At 39.4% G+C, this 17,199-nt stretch overlaps 1 protein-coding gene across 1 annotated transcript in view; it reads right to left on the reverse strand.

The window, feature by feature from the left end:
* LOC124554723 (sarcosine dehydrogenase, mitochondrial) overlaps positions 1-17,199 on the reverse strand; it is a 280,579-nt gene that overhangs the window by 154,150 nt on the left and 109,230 nt on the right. Inside the window, exons 4-6 of the mRNA XM_047128369.1 lie at positions 16,229-16,482; positions 5,958-6,170; positions 5,748-5,871 (exon numbers count right to left, since the gene is read on the reverse strand). Of these exons, the coding sequence (XP_046984325.1) occupies positions 5,748-5,871; positions 5,958-6,170; positions 16,229-16,482 (591 nt within the window). The remainder of the gene's footprint in view (positions 1-5,747; positions 5,872-5,957; positions 6,171-16,228; positions 16,483-17,199) is intronic.

Below are 17,199 nucleotides of genomic sequence, written 5' to 3' on the forward strand. Positions count from 1 at the left end.
CAATATTTTTGTTAGTTCCTAGTTTCATAATAGAAAAAATAAAATGTATTCATATGATGCAGGCTATAAATTGAAAGTAATAGCATATGCAGAAGAACATGGAAACAGAGCAGCTGAATGGCACTTCAGCCCTCCACCAACAGAAAAAGCATTTGTGGTTGGGAAGCTAGTAAAGAAGCATTGAAAAAAATGAGGAAGACTAAATGTGCAAATAGAGGACTGAATGCAGAATGGTCAAAACTAGAAGATGACATACTGAAATTGATTCAAGAACACCATCAAAATGGCAGTGTAATTAATACAAAAATGATTCAAATGCACACTTGTAAGCTGGTACTACAGTGGAACTCAACAGACTTTAAGGGCGGAGTTGGTTGGTGCTACACGATAATGAACCATCACGGACATAGTATGTAAACCAAAACCAAAATATCTCGGAAAATACCACAAGAGTATGAAGAGAAACTATTGTCCTTCCATAGCTTTATTATTCAAAAGCAAAAGATAACCAGAGTGGAACTAAGCCAAATAGCGAATACAGATGAAACTCCTCTCAGATATGATGTGCTGAGTAACAGAACAGTTATCATGAAAGGTGCTGAAACTGCAACTATAAAAACAAGTGGACATGAAAAAATACACTACACTGTTGTTCTTTCATGTTATGCAGACAGTACTTAACTTAATCCAATGATCATTTTCAAGTGCAAAACAATGCCAAAATCTTCTGAAATACCATCAAGTGTTGTTGTTACTTACATGACAGGGATCTCATAGACAAGGATAGTATGAAATTATGGATTAACAGAATGTGGGAGGGAAGGTAAGGTACTTTGTTAAAGATGAGTTCTCTTCTTGTGCTAGATCAGTTTATTAGTCATTTGGAAAATTCTGTGAAAGAGAATTGAGACAGGGAAATACAGAGCTTGCTGTTATTCTAGGATGGCTTACTTCACCATTGCCAACTCTTGATGTCTTGATAAATAAACAGTTTAAAGCATAATGAGAAAGAAATGGAACAAATGGATGATGGATGAAACTCAAGATGAATTCATGCCAAAGGGAGACTTAAAATGACATACAATCAAATAAGAGTGTCAGCGGGTAAAATAGTCTTGGTCTAGAGTGAGAGAAGACATTATTGTTAAATCTGTCAAGAATTGCATCATAATTAACACACTCGATGGCAGTGAAGATCATCTTATATGAGATGTTCAAAAAATAGTGTTGAATAATTGGAGAGGTGGTAGTACTCATTGAAACACAGAAAAATAAGTCCAATGAATGTGAGTCCAGAAATGCATACTTGCCAAGATAAACAAGTGTTTATGGGAAGGGCTGTGTTATGCTTGGTTGTGGATATCAGCACAGCCATTGCATTGGTGCTCCATCAAATGTGTTGGCACAGTATTATGATGTCTTGCTCATAGTACTCTACCTACCATTAGGTGGTCTGCCGGCAGTTGGGCAGTTGTGTAGTGTGAGTCATGTTGTAGCCTACATCAGTATTTGTCATATTTGTGTGCCTTACTGTACAGTGCTGTCAACCCTGAATACATATCATGGTGTTTCATTTTCTTCCAAATACAGATTCACTTATGTGTTTACTGTTGTTGTGCTGTTTGTACATACAAATGGTGTAGTACATTTACATTTTCTCTCTTCCACCAGTTGTTGAGAATGGAAGCCTACTACTTCACAAATGAAATCACAGGTGTGATATTCTGCTATGGTTTAGCAAATGGACATAGTCTGTGAGCCCGTGCTCTCTATGCTGAAAAATATCCACAATGCAGAGTGCCCTCTGATAAACCGTTCAGCAGACTTTTCCAGCATCTTAAAGCCACAGGTACCCTTGCACCTCATAAGGCTGACAGTGGAATGCCCCACACAGTTCAAATGCCTCACATGGAGGAGCATGTGTTACGTTCAGTGTAAGAAATCCCTGGGACCAGTGTGGGATGATTAGCACCAGCAGAAGGTATGTCTCACACTTTTATCTGGGAAGGTACTTCATGAAAAATTGCTGTTCCCCTATCATCTACAGTGTGTTTAGGCCCTTAGGTGGCAAGATGATCATGGCAGATGGCAGTTCTGTCAACAACTGTTGCAGAAGTGTGCTGCAGATCCACTGTTCACATACAGGATTTTATTTACTAATGAGGCAAGGTTCACATGAGATGGTGTTGTGAATTTCCATAATCAGCATTTATTGGCAGATGTAAATCCACAAGCAATTCAGGAAAGAGGGCATCAACAACGATTCTCAGTCAACACATGAGTTCACATACTTGACGATAGATTAATAGGGCCATACGTGTTACCACAAAGGTTAACTGTGGTGCATTATCTGGAATTTCCTGTTCATGTATTGCCTACCTTGCTGAAGGCTGTGCCAGTGTAGCAACAAATACAAATCTGGTTCATGCATGAACGCACACCAGCACACTTTTGTCACAATGTGTACAAACATCTGACGCAGATATCTCAGGACTGCTGGATTGGTCGGGGGGATGGGGGGTGGGGGGCTCACCTTGGCCTGCTTGTTCCCCTAGGCTTTTGGTTATGTGAACACATGAACGAATTGGTCTACACCACACCAATCAATGATTTGCGGTCACTACAGGGTCACATCTTCGATGCATGCCAGCAGGTACAACAGCAACCAGGTATACTTCAAAATAAGGGTGTGTCATTTCTTACACTGGAGGTCAGAGGAGTGCACTGTCATGAATGGACATTACATTGGACACCTCCTGTAAACACGTTTATCGCAGAAAGTGTGCATTTCCAGACCCATCTTTATTGTACTCATTCTTCATGTTTCAATGAGTACTACCACCTCTCAAATTATTTGACACTTTTTTAAAACACTCTTAATATGAAGAGGACAACAATGAAGAAGAAGAAGAAGAAGAAGAAGAAGAAAGTTCAGATGATAATTTTTGTGGGTTTTAAAGCTCAGTTCGGTTTTATAAACTACAAATTTTTGTTGGTCTGGCTTTGCATCTAATGATAAAAATGGTAAAAATGTTATTTTTTTAAAAAAATCTTAAAAATCAAGGTGTGTTTTATAGTCCTAAAATATGGTATGGATATGTCAGTGCAAAATACACCATTTCCATTTGATTATAATTCAAAAATAGTAACTTTGTTCTTGTGCATAAACTGATTATCTCAGTTTTTGGCATAAAAGATCAATGTAATGATCCCTAGACAGAGGACAGTCTAATATTAGACCAAAGAAGGCAGTTGCAACATCTAATTTTATTTCTGTACTATCATCAGACACAACACTCCATGGCACTCCACCATTTAAGTGGTTCAGTTGAAAGTACAATAAACTCATTCTATTAATGTTTAGGCATAAGTAATTCCTTTTGAACCATTTTCTCTTTTAACCTTTACAAACTGAAGGATATTGACAATAACATTGTGGTAATGATGTTACCAACATTTTGACAACAGACTGCAAGATGTAAAACTCTTGTCACTTTCACAACAAAACTGCTCACAGTCTGAAAAGGAAGCTCTCACCATCATCTGTGGCACTTTAAAATTCTGTAACTGTTTGGGGGAGTATTTAATTTGGTATGTTGTGATGTTACAAGACATAAGCCTTACACATAAAATGGTCAAAGAATGGGAGGTTTAACTGAATGATATGTAAACAATAAGTTGCATCATAGTTGAAGACCAGACAGATAAACAAGAGCCTAGGCATGGTCCACAAGACCAAAGCAAGCTGAGCAGAGGTTGAGTAGGCACCTGAGAAGCCATTCTGAATATATCACATACATTTCCCCATGGCAGAAGGGTATGAAACTGAGCCACTTGCAGGCTATTGACACTGAGCACCATAACAAGATTCTGGCTGCATCAAAATCTAAAGCACACATGTTAACCAAAAATACAAAAATCACTTCAAGTAAGCCTATAGAAAATCTAATGACAGTGTTTAAATCACAACAAAGAAGTGATTTCAGTAAAATATCATCATGTTTGTAGAATAAAATTACTAAATTTATTGACATTTATACGTTAAATTGTTTCCAACAACTGTAACAAAAGCAACAAACTTGCTACAATTTCATACTGTGCTGCATCTGTAGCACTTAGAGTCAGCTAAAAAACAAGTACATTTGCTGCAGTACAGAAGAGACTAAGTAATTTTTATAAATAAAATGTTGTATAAGTTATGTCTATGAACCAAAACAATGTTTTTCTACACTTACACTAAAAAAATTAGCATCAGAATAACCACCCCAATTTATTTATATATATTTAAAGTGAAAACTTGGTAATATAATGTTGTAGGAATGTCAGTTGATCAGAGAAATGTGCAGGGGCATGAAGAACAAGGATGTGAACGTGACTATTCCTGCAGCTCCAATCTGTAGTGAAAATTCTTTGTCCAAACAGGCCTCCGAAGGCCCAATGTTACCAATTGACCACCATGTCGTTCTCAGGTGATAGACATCACTGGATGCGGATATGGATGGGTATGTGGTCAGCACATTGCTCTCCTAGCCATTGTCAGTGTTTATGACCAGAGCCACTACTTTTCAATCAAGTAGCTTCTCAACTGGCCTCACAAGGTCTGAGTGACCCCGCATGGCAACAGTGCTTGGCAGACCAAGACAGTCATCCATCCAAGTGCTTGCTGAGTCTGGCAGCACTTCAGTGATCTGACAGGAATCAGTGTTATCACTGTGGCAAGGCTATTTGCTGTGTAACATAAAATAGTTATATAAAAGTGTGATTTCAAATGTATATAAAACTATCTGAGAAACCTAGCACTGCCTAGATATTTATTTACTCCATTCTTTTATTAGTCCTTCTCCTCCTTGTCCACTCTCTTCCATCTCCCCCTTCCCCTCTCTCTAACTACTTCCTCCTCACCCTTTCTTTATCCATTCCCCCTGTCTTGGTCCATCCCCTAATCCCCCCTATCTCATCTATCTCCTCCTACCATTCCCCCCCCCCCTTTCACTCTCTCTCCATTTCCTCTACCTCCTTTCTCACTTTGCCTCCTGCAATATCTCTCTGTCCATCTCCTCATTCATCCTTTCTCTGTCCACTTTCTTCTCTCCCCCTTCTCTGTACATCACTAGATTATCACACCCACCCCCAACCCAATGGAAAGTTGATGTTTTTTCACCCCTACAGTATTTCTTTCCAGATAAAAAGTAATCCAGAGGCTTAGGAGGAGATGTTGAACATATTCATATTTAACATTTATTGCACACATATTGTCAGATCCTGTGCTGTTTTACACCATACAATTCATCTGTGATGTTCAGCCATGTAGCTTGATCTTTATAGGCCCTGAAACATGTTGACAAAATTGTTAGCTCACTGCAGAGCTTATTCTCATGACCTGGTTGACATAAGTGGGCAATTACACTTCATACTTTTAAAAGCATTGCAAATATTATCAGACCTCTGAAACATCATTTCCACAAATGACTACTTTATGCCCCAATTTTGATATAAGTGTCTTTCTTGAATCACTCAAGTCTAAGAAATGAACTGAAAACTTAGTTGACCAATTTTAAAGCTTCAACATTTTTTTCATTATTATAGTGTCAGTTCCTTTCTTGAAAATCATAACACACAAACAGTGATAATACAGTATGCAGTTGCAGCGTTCCACTAGCTGCAGACACTTGGCAGAGAAATAATGTAAGTGTATAATTATTTGAAATTGAAACTGAAACTGAATAGCAACTAGATGACAAACTTACCACTGCAATTCACCACACAGTCAGTTCTGATTGTCCCATATGGTGTGATGACTCCAGAAACTTTTTTAGATCCAAAGTTATTTTTCCCTCTCAATATTTTAGTTACAGGACAATTTTCTATAAGCTGTTGAATCATAGAAGAAAAGTATTAAAATCTGCTCTAATTGTGCATATCTTATGTAACTACAAAGTTGCCAAAGAAAACATTACCTTAGCACCTGCTTGTACAGCAGTTCGCGTAAGGGCTGTACAAAGCATAGACGGGTCAACAGTCCCATCACCAGGAGAGTATAGACTTCCATGTACTACCTTCTCATTTATCAGAGGAAAAATCTTTTTTGTTTCTTCTGCAGACAGTATACTGGACTCAATGCCAAAGCTGTGGCCTACTGTAGCTAAACGTCTATATTCCTCCAGTCTTTCCTGTAACAAATAAAAAAGGTTTCAATTTTATGCAATGAGCTCCTCTCTCTCTCAACACAACTTATTGTTTAGTATTCTACAAAGTTTCTGTGTTCCCTATCCTCCTTCTCATAGTTTCTTCTTTTCCAAGAATCTCTAATGTACTTTTGCTGTGCATACCTATAAACCCTGGGAATTGTATTGATATACTTTTTTTTTCTTTTTTTGACAACAAATGATGAGATTTGCAATGACATATTTAATAATACATAACATTATATTTATATACAATGGCTAATAAATAATTTATATTACATCAACTTTGATAAATTACAGACTATATAATAAGGTAATTTTTTGAATGATTACTTACAAAGGTTTATGTCTGTTTCTGACTTACCATTTCTGTTTTCAGTAAAAGTTATTTCATACTCTACAGCAATTTTGTATCTTCTTTCACTTCTTTTATCCGATAATAGCTTGTAATGTCTTGCTGACAAGTAGGCCTACAATTTGGTTTCATAGTATGGCTATGGGGCTTTAAGGAGCTCAGAATCCTTTCCATGAATACAGACACTTAATTATAAGAAATGTTTTTAATTTTGTTTTAAATAAGTACCCAGTAGGCCTTCTTGATGTAGTGTGCAGTGGGATATTTATTTTGGATAAGAGCATCACAACATGTCTCCCTGTACCCCAAACTAGGCATCAATTATTAGCTCTCTTCTGTACCACCAATATTCTGTTCAATTGCACATCAGCAATACAGCCCCTCAGCTCTGTTCAGTAATTTATAAATGGGAAAATCATGCCATAGTATATAAATCTCGGTGTTTTATTTCATACAATTTTGGTCAGTTGGCTATGCAAGTGTAATGCACTACTTATTTTTGTGCACACAAAATTGACACGAGTTTCCCATTAACAGTTTTCATTGAAGTGTGAGCCAAAGAATTTAGAGGGTAAACTGTCTACATCCAAAATTCTGCAAACATAGCCTATACTTTTCTATATCTGCTACATCTACACCCATATTTTGCAAACCATTGGGAAGATCTTACACAATACCAAAGAAATTCTGGCCATCTGTAAGAGCTGTTAGTGGCAGCAAAGTTAGTGTCCAAACACTCATGGGTGATTTTTTGAATGATTTCATGATGCCTTCAGTTGCCATTCTCTTTATTTCATGCAAAATTGTACAATTTTGGTCTTAGGCCATTTTCAGGTATCTAAAATGGAAGCATTATACATTGGATAATTAGTGGCACTTGTGATTTTGACATAGGAACAAGTCATATCTGTAGATGTGCTAGCACATGATAACTTACTTTCTGGATGCTTCTTTAGCAGTATATTATGCCATGTATGTCCTTACTACGATGACTGAATGTAATGCCCATAAAATAAATTAGAGAGGTTTATTGATGTTGTAGGAACATGTTACTTTTGACTGGTTGTTACAAAGCTCTTAGATATAAGGACCACCTTTTAATGTACATAGCACTAGGAAGATCACATTTTACAGAAATTTGTTAATTAACCTACATGTTCCTTTCTTCTCAACTACATGTAATTATATTTGTAGGTTAATTAACAAATTTCTGTAAAATAATTATAATGTTATTATTGTTAAGTAAGTTAAAACATGAACCTTACATGTAAGAGCTTTGCAACAACTGCTCAAAGTAACATGCTCCTAAAATAACAAAAAACCTTTCTAATTTATTTTACCAGAAACTACACACAGTCATTACAGCAAAGACATACATGGCATAATAAAAATTATAATGGCATAATATAAGTTACAATGTGCCACGTACATCAACAGATATGACTTGTTCCTATGGCAAAATCACAAGTGTCACTAATGTATCGGTTTTAGATACTTGAAAGTGGCCTAAGACCAAAAATGTACAATCATACATGAAATAAAGAGAATGGCAATTGCAGATCCTATAGCATTTAAAATTATAGACTAAAGGATGAGATGTGTACTGAAATTGAGGTCAGAAAAATAAAACCAGAAATGCTGAGCTCTGTTATCAAATGTTCCTTTACAAAAGAAAATCTATCAGTAATGCCCCAATTTGATTTTCATACTACTGAAAAGATGAGTGAAATAAATATGAGTGTCAGTGTAATTGAGAAACAGCTGAAATCATCAAAACTGAACAGAGTCTGAGAGCCAGACAAAATACTAATCAGGCTCTATATTGAATTTGTGACTAAACTAATCCCTCCTTTAAGCACAAGATAACAAAGATCTATGGACAAAAAGGTGTGGTCAGAGACTAGAAGAAAGCACCCATCTATAAGAAGGGCAGCTGGAGTGAGCCACGAAACTAATATCCAATATACTTGACATCCATTTGTTGTAGAATCTTAGAACACATACTGAGCTCAAATGTAATGAGGTATCTCAAGCAGAGTAACCTCCTGCACGTAAAACAGTATGGTTTTCGAAAATATCAGTCACATGAAATCCAACTTCTATCTTTCCCTCATGACATCCTGGAAGCCATAGATCAATACAATCAGATATATGCAATGTTTCTTGACTTCTGAAAGGAATTTGACTCCCGTGATAGCCAAATTTAGCAAAATGGAGGAACGTGGTAGTGGCATGTCTTCCATGTGGTAAGCTACAGATAGCTGTATTTAAGCCCTGGACCAGCCAATTAGGTCACTCGCATGGCAGGGCTACATTGTGAAACCAGCGGTGCGAGAGTTGCTGGTACAAGATTTACTGATGAAGTCATAATCAGGATGGTTGGGCCATGCTATGACACTCAGTCTGTGCCAGTTTTTGCCATCATACACTTGATACTGTAATGGCACAGACCACATATGGTGCCCAGGGCCATAATTAGTGCACAGCTGCTGCCTCCAGTCACATTCAATGACCCGATGTCACAACAACCCCAACAGAAGCAGATGCTACTGCACTGTTCCCTTCTGCAATGCTACACCCACATCTGGGTCACTGACCAACTTTTGGGAGGCTCCCATGCTAGCCAAATGATTTAGCAAAATGGAGGAACGTGGTAGAGGTATGTCTTCCATGTGGTAAGCTACAGATAGCTGTATTTAAGCCCTGGACCAGCCAATTAGGTCACTCGCATGGCAGGGCTACATTATGAAACCAGTGGTGCGAGAGTTGCTGGTATAAGATTTACTGATGAAGTCTTAATCAGGATGGCTGGGCCATGCTATGACACTCAGTCTGTGCCAGTTTTTGCCATCATCCAAGGCATGAAGTGAGATCCAATCAGTTCCATGTTATGGGCAACTGCAACAGCCCACCATTGCTCTCCAATTCGCAGCGCCATGTTCAGCACCCTGGGTAATACTGTGTTGGGTAGACCTGCCTAGCCCTGACCATTGCATCATTGCCCCACCATCCTGACAAAGCACCAGCTGTCTAATGCAATATAAACGTAGAAAAGCTCTATGCTACCATTCGCCTCCATAGGAAACACTTGCATTGGCACATTTGCACCATTGTACTCAGGTCTGAGGGTCATTGCTTGCTGCCTGTCGCCTGCCTGCTGCAAACACTCTGCTCCATGTTTATTTTTGTTTAGAACTAAAGAACTTTAACAATAGATCAGCTGCCTACATCGCCTGCACCTCCACCTACATCCACCAGATAGCTGCTTACTCACATTTACCTATCAACACCTGTTACACTACAAAAAGCACAATCATATGAAGTATCAAGTGAGATTTATACTGGATTGAAGCTTTCTCAATGGGGTGGAGACAGCATTTTAACACTGATGGAGAGTCATGGAGAGTCATCAGTAGATATACACTACTGGCCATTAAAATTGCTACACTATGAAGAAGACAAACAGGAAGAAGATGCTGTGATATGCAAATGATTAGCTTTTCAGAGCATTCACACAAGGTTGGCGCTGGTGGCGACACCTACAATGTGCTGACATGAGGAAAGTTTCCAACCTATTTCTCATACACAAACAGCAGTTGATCAGCGTTGCCTGGTGAAACGTTGTTGTGATGCCTCGTGTAAGGAGGAGAAATGCTTACCATCATGTTTCCGACTTTGATAAAGGTTGGATTGTAGCCTATCGCGATTGTGGTTTATCCTATTGTGACATTGCTGCTCGCGTTGGTCAAGATCCAATGACAGTTAGCAGAAAATGGAATCGGTGGGTTTAGGAGGGTAATACGGAACACCGTGCTGGATCCCAACGGCCTCGTATCACTAGCAGTCGAGATGACAGGCATCTTATCCGCATGGCTGTAACGGATCGTGGAGCCACGTCTCAATCCCTGAGTCAACAGATGGGGACATTTGCAAGACAACAACCATCTGCACGAACAGTTTGACAATGTTTGCAGCAGCATGGACTAGCAGCTCAGAGACCATGGCTGCAGTTACACTTGACACTGCATCACAGACAGGAGCACCTGCGATGGTGTACTCAATGATGAACCTGGGTGCACGAATGGCAAAACGTCATTTCTTCGGATGAATCCAGGTTCTGTTTACAGCATCATGATGGTTGCATCCATGTTTGGCAACATTGTGGTGAACGCACATTGGAAACGAGTATTCATTATCGCCATACTGGCATATCATCTGGCGTGATGGTATGGGGTGCCATTGGTTACACGTCTCAGTCATCTCTTGTTCGCATTGATGGCACTTTGAACAGTGGACGTTACATTTCAGATGTGTTACGACCCGTGGCTCTACCCTTCATTTGATCCCTGCGAAACCCTACATTTCAGCAGGATAATGCATGACCGCATGTTGCAGGTCCTGTATGGGCCTTTCTGGATACAGAGAATGTTCGACTGCTGCCCTGGCCAGCACATTCTCCAGATCTATCACCAACAGAAAACGTCTGGTCAATGGTGGCCAAGCAACTGGCTTGTCTAATACACCAGTCACTACTCTTGATGAACTGTGGTATCATGTTGAAGCTGTATGGGCAGCTGTACCTGTACACGCCATCCAAGCTCTGTTTGACTCAATGCCCAGGCATATTAAGGCCGTTATTACGGCCAGAGATGGTTGTTCTGGGTACTGATTTCTCAGGATCTATGCTTCCAAATTGCATGAAAATGTAATCACATGTCAGCTCTAGCATAATATATTTGTTCAATGAATACCCATTTATCATCTGCATTTCTTCTTGGTGTAGCAATTTTAATGGCCAGTGGTGTAGAAGTAACATAATGTGTGTCCCAGGTAAGTGTGTTGGGGTCCTTATTGTTTATGTGGTCTATTAATGGTTCAAATGGCTCTGAGCACTATGGGACTTAACTACTGTGGTCATCAGTCCCCTAGAACTTAGAACTACTTAAACCTAACTAACCTAAGAACATCACACACATCCATGCCCGAGGCAGGATTCGAACCTGCGACTGTAGCAGTCGCTCGGTTCCGGACTGCGCGCCTAGAACCGCTAGACCACTGCGGCCAGCGTCTATTAATGACCTTGCAGACAATATTAATAGTAACACAAATACTTTTCACAGATGATGTGGTTATGTATAATGAAGTAATTTCTGACAAAAGCTGCATGAATATTTAGTTATATATTCATAAGATTTCAGAGTGGCATGAATGTTCAGGAATGTAAAATTATGCTCTCACCTAAATTAAAAAATGTATTATCCTATGATTGCAATATCAATGAGTCAAACTTGCAGTTAATCAACTTATACAGCTTGGCATAACAGCCTGTAATTATATGAAATGGAATGATCACAGAGGCTCAGTCCTATGTAAGAAACATAGCAGACTTCATTTCATTTGCACTCATTCTACAAGAAGACTGCTTACAAATCTTTTGTGCGCCCCACCTTAGAACGTTGTTCAAACATGTGGAACCCATACGAAAGAAGACTAACAGAAGATACTAAGTATATACAATGAAGGGTGGCATGAATGGTCATAAGTTTGTTTGATTCATTGGATGTCAGCAAGGAAATGTTGCACAAGCAGAGTTGGTTGGTTCTTCAAGATAGATGCAAATTATCCCACAAACATCTACTCACAAATTTCAAGAACCAGTACTAACAGAAGAATCTACAGATATTGTTTTGCCAAGTGCACATCACTCCTGTAGTGACCCTGAAGACAAAATTAGGCCAATTACAAAATGTTCAGAGATATTGAAGCAGACATTCTTCTCACACTCCATACATATTTGCAGTGGGAAGAAATTCTAACATATGGTACCATTCTAAGTACCCTCTGCCATACACTTCACAGTGATTTGCAGAGTATGGATGCAAATGTAAATGTAGATGTAGAAGGTGTGACAGGTTTCTTATGACACAATATCATGTGATTTTCCTTAAAATTTCTTTGTTTCATTATTTAGCCTGATATTATAAGAAGTGATCAAAAAGTTTTCATTTGAGAGCAGTGCTGCAGCATATACGCAACCCAGCATGACTCTGACATGAGTATATAAGCACCAACATATAGGCAAGGGGTATTATGTGGCCTTTGAACTGGAAGTATTTGATCACCCATTGTATATGGACCTCCTTAATGAAACACTGTCTGTGTGGGCAATGGGATTTGAGTGTTCCAATGAAGTGGAAGGCTACACTGGTGGTAGTGTAACTCAGGCAGTGTCTCCCAAGCCAGTCAGGTCTCCACAGAGGATCCAGACAAAGTGTTTCTCACAGTATCCTGTCTAGAATCCTATCTTTTCCTTTTCCTCTCTGTGACTGTGCAGTAGCAGGCCGAGTCCCCTAATGTTGGCAGTGGAAGCTCCTTGGTTACCAGGACAACAGTGATGCGTGTGGGTCTCACTGTGGAGAAAAGGATAGCCTTCTGTAGTTGAGGTGAAAACAAGCTACCTAAGGGATAAGGCCCTGAAGTAAAACTTCGGCAGGTTGCCGGGCCATGAGGTGGCAGGCCGCTCTTTTGGGAGGGGGGGGCCAATTGCCTGCACAAACAAAAACATTCAAATCACAGAAACTGAAGGAGAAATAGCCAGCTGGAGCTCAAGAATGTGATCTTGGTCTGAAAAAGAAAACCCATATTGGGTTTTGGGATGTAAGAACATTGAGAGAGGTGGGAAGGGTAAGACAGGCTGAAAAAGGGATGGAGAACTATAGACCGGGTATATTGGGAGTGAGTGGAATATGGTGGTCAGAATCTGGCGAAGTTCAAATACAAAATGGTGGACAGCTGCTTATGTTGACAGTTGAAGATGTTATGTATAGGAACAGTGTAGGACTCTTACTATCTAAAAACTGTAAAAGGGGTTTACAAGAGGCGAAACCAGTGTCAGAAAGGATAACTGCATCCTTTAGAACAAACATGCCAAATATCACTGTAATTCAGCACTTCCTGGCTAAAGAAGAATTAAATTATATGTTTTATACAGAGCTAAATGGAGTCCTTAGGCAAACTCATTGTAGAGACACAAAAATTGTAATGGGAAATTTCAACTCAAAAGTTGGTTCAGGAAACAAAGGGCTTGAACACATCATGGGTGTACACAGCATTGGCAACAGAAATGCAAATGATGAACTGCTGGTAGATATGTGCACTGACCGTGACCTAGTCACAGGAGTTGCACTGTTTCCACATAGCAACTAACCATAAGATAACATGAGTCTCATCAAATCATGTTACTGAAAATCAGATAGATCAGATACCTGTAAGCTGCAAGTTACAACACTTTCTACTAAATGTCAGAAATAAGAGAGAAGCAGACATCAGAGCAAAGATGGCTGGGGTACACATTGAGAAAGCCAGATGGAGCATCCGAAAAGAAGGCACCGGAATGAAATCTCCAAGGAACAAGGATGAGAGGCAGGCCTAGAGGTACATGGAAAAGTATGGTGGAAGAGAAAGCAAGGAAAGTTAGCAAGACCTGGGTGGAACTGGGGGAAATGGCCAAAGACAGAGATTCATGGCAAGTTCTCCTGGATGCACTATGCCCCCATAGGGGTCAAAGGAATTAAGTCAGTAAGTCTGTTATACTGAGGGTCAGTACCCTCCTCATTACACAAGCAATCAAAACAAAATCTCTATTCTCTGCACAATACAACTGCCATATTCACAATTCAGAGTGATGGTTGGCAACTCTCTAAAGCCAAAGACTTTTATATTGAAATCATCAGAATGGTCTTCATTCAGTTTGTAGAAAATTCTCTAAGAGAGAAATCTAATGGAAATTTTCTATCACTCAATGAAAATAATTATATTTTTATTAGTTAAATATGTTATAATGTATCATTATCATATTTTTCTTAAGGACAGCAAGAAAACTCCATTTTTATACAATGGGTTTTCTGGTTTATCTGCTCTGTGTCACTGATCTTAAATGTTGCCTATTGTTTTTATGCAGATCAAACTTTATGTTAGATCTTTTAAATAGCCAGCTTACATCATCCAATACTGAGCCATAGAAAAGAATAATTAGAAGCTTTTTACTCTGTCCTTCAAGGCCACTCTTTTGTACGAGGGCAGTTCAATAAGTAATGCAACACTTTTTTTTCTCGGCCAATTTTGGTTGAAAAAACCGGAAATTTCTTGTGGAATATTTTCAAACATTCCCGCTTTGTCTCATATAGTTTCATTGACTTCCGACAAGTGGCAGCGCTGTACGGAGCTGTTAAAATGACGTCTTTAACGGATGTGCATTGCAAACAACGGGCAGTGATCGAGTTTCTTTTGGCGGAAAACCAGGGCATCTCAGATATTCATAGGCACTTGCAGAATGTCTACGGTGATCTGGCAGTAGACAAAAGCACGGTGAGTCATTGGGCAAAGCGTGTGTCATCATCGCCGCAAGGTCAAGCAAGACTGTCTGATCTCCCGCGTGCGGGACGGCCGTGCACAGCTGTGACTCCTGCAATGGCGGAGCGTGCGAATACACTCGTTCGAGATGATCGACGGATCACCATCAAACAACTCAGTGCTCAACTTGACATCTCTGTTGGTAGTGCTGTCACAATTGTTCACCAGTTGGGATATTCAAAGGTTTGTTCCTGCTGGGTCCTTCGTTGTCTAACCGAACACCATAAAGAGCAAAGGAGAACCATCTGTGCGGAATTGCTTGCTCGTCATGTGGCTGAGGGTGACAATTTCTTGTCAAAGATTGTTACAGGCGATGAAACATGGGTTCATCACTTCGAACCTGAAACAAAACAGCAATCAATGGAGTGGCGCCACACCCACTCCCCTACCAAGAAAAAGTTTAAAGCCATACCCTCAGCCGGTAAAGTCATGGTTACAGTCTTCTGGGACGCTGAAGGGGTTATTCTGTTCGATGTCCTTCCCCATGGTCAAACGATCAACTCTGAAGTGTATTGTGCTACTCTTCAGAAATTGAAGAAACGACTTCAGCGTGTTCGTAAGCAGAAAAATCTGAACGAACTTCTCCTTCTTCATGACAACGCAAGACCTCACACAAGTCTTCGCACCCGAGAGGAGCTCACAAAACTTCAGTGGACTGTTCTTCCTCATGCACCCTACAGCCGCGATCTCGCACCGTCGGATTTCCATATGTTTGGCCCAATGAAGGACGCAATCCGTGGGAGGCACTACGCGGATGATGAAGAAGTTATTGATGCAGTACGACGTTGGCTCCGACATCGACCAGTGGAATGGTACCGTGCAGGCATACAGGCCCTCATTTCAAGGTGGCGTAAGGCTGTAGCATTGAATGGAGATTACGTTGAAAAATAGTGTTGTGTTGCTAAAAGATTGGGGAATAACCTGGTGTATTTCAATGCTGAATAAAACAACCCCTGTTTCAGAAAAAAAATGTGTTGCATTACTTATTGAACTGCCCTCGTAGTTCCATTTCAGGGTGCACTGAGATCTGTAGATGAATTATTGTATGTTTGTCTTTCTTTATGCCATCCCTTGTAGCTCAACTGGTATATCTTGTTCATACAGTTATACTATTGTATAGACTATGAACATTTATATGTTTGTCTACAAATATGTGTGAGTACATTATCTGCATGTGCCATATGGTTACGGACATTTCTTAGTTAATTCTGAGAAGATATTATACTGACCTGAAATTTTTAAGGATGAAAAAAATAACAGTTTGAAAGATATTTACCTTGTTGTGAGCTATGTAAAGTCCACCATTATTTATCCAGCCAGGATTAAATCCAGTCTCTATTTCCAGTTTTGCAAGCAAATTTCGAGTTGCTGCCAAGAGTTGAATTTCAACATCATTAGGACGCAAGCTCCAAACAAGACCAGCTGAATGCCATGTTGTTCCAGAGGTGACTTTGGAGCGTTCTAGTAGCACTGTGTCAACTCCCCGTTTTGCTAGCTGATAAAGTAGGTTGCATCCAGCAGAGCCTCCACCTGGTAATTAATGTGACTTATAACTTAAAGGTAATACAGTTTTAATTATACAGTATAGAGTAAGAAAGTAACAGATTTTTTACAACCTGAAAAGATTATTTTGTAAAAAGCTGAAACATAAATCATAACACTCAATTCCTTACATACCACTCATGTCCGCAACCTGGCTGCCACTAGCACGTTCGCTTATGAGTGACCTACCATTCCTCAGAGACTGTTGTGTATCTTTATATTTACATTTAATACAGTCTTTTAAATTTTGAATATGCAATTGTCTCTGGAAACTTAATAGTTCATTTTGCTATATTGATATTAATTTATTTGTATTCCTAGCATATAGTATAGCTTTTAAGTTCTATTCACTTCTTTTAGGAAAAATATTAGTAAAGAACAGATTGCAGCCTAAAATGAGCATATATTTGTGCTATTCTACATTTACATCTACATCTACAAAAATACTCTGCAAGCCACCATATGGTGCATGGCAGAGGGAACCTTGTAGCACTAGTAATCATTTTCTCTCCTATAACACTCACAAAAGTGGGGGAGAAACAACAGTTTGTATTCCTCCACATGAACCCTAATTTCTCTTATCTTATCTTCATGGTCCTTATGTGTATGTTGGTGGCAGTAGAAATAGTCTGCAGTCTGCTTCAAATGCTGATTCTATTGAACACAGGGGAGACAGCACCAGCAGCGATTTCTAGTAAGATGAGC

Source organism: Schistocerca americana, chromosome X (assembly GCF_021461395.2).
Source record: "Schistocerca americana isolate TAMUIC-IGC-003095 chromosome X, iqSchAmer2.1, whole genome shotgun sequence".
In the NCBI taxonomy this organism is placed as follows: domain Eukaryota; kingdom Metazoa; phylum Arthropoda; class Insecta; order Orthoptera; family Acrididae; genus Schistocerca; species Schistocerca americana.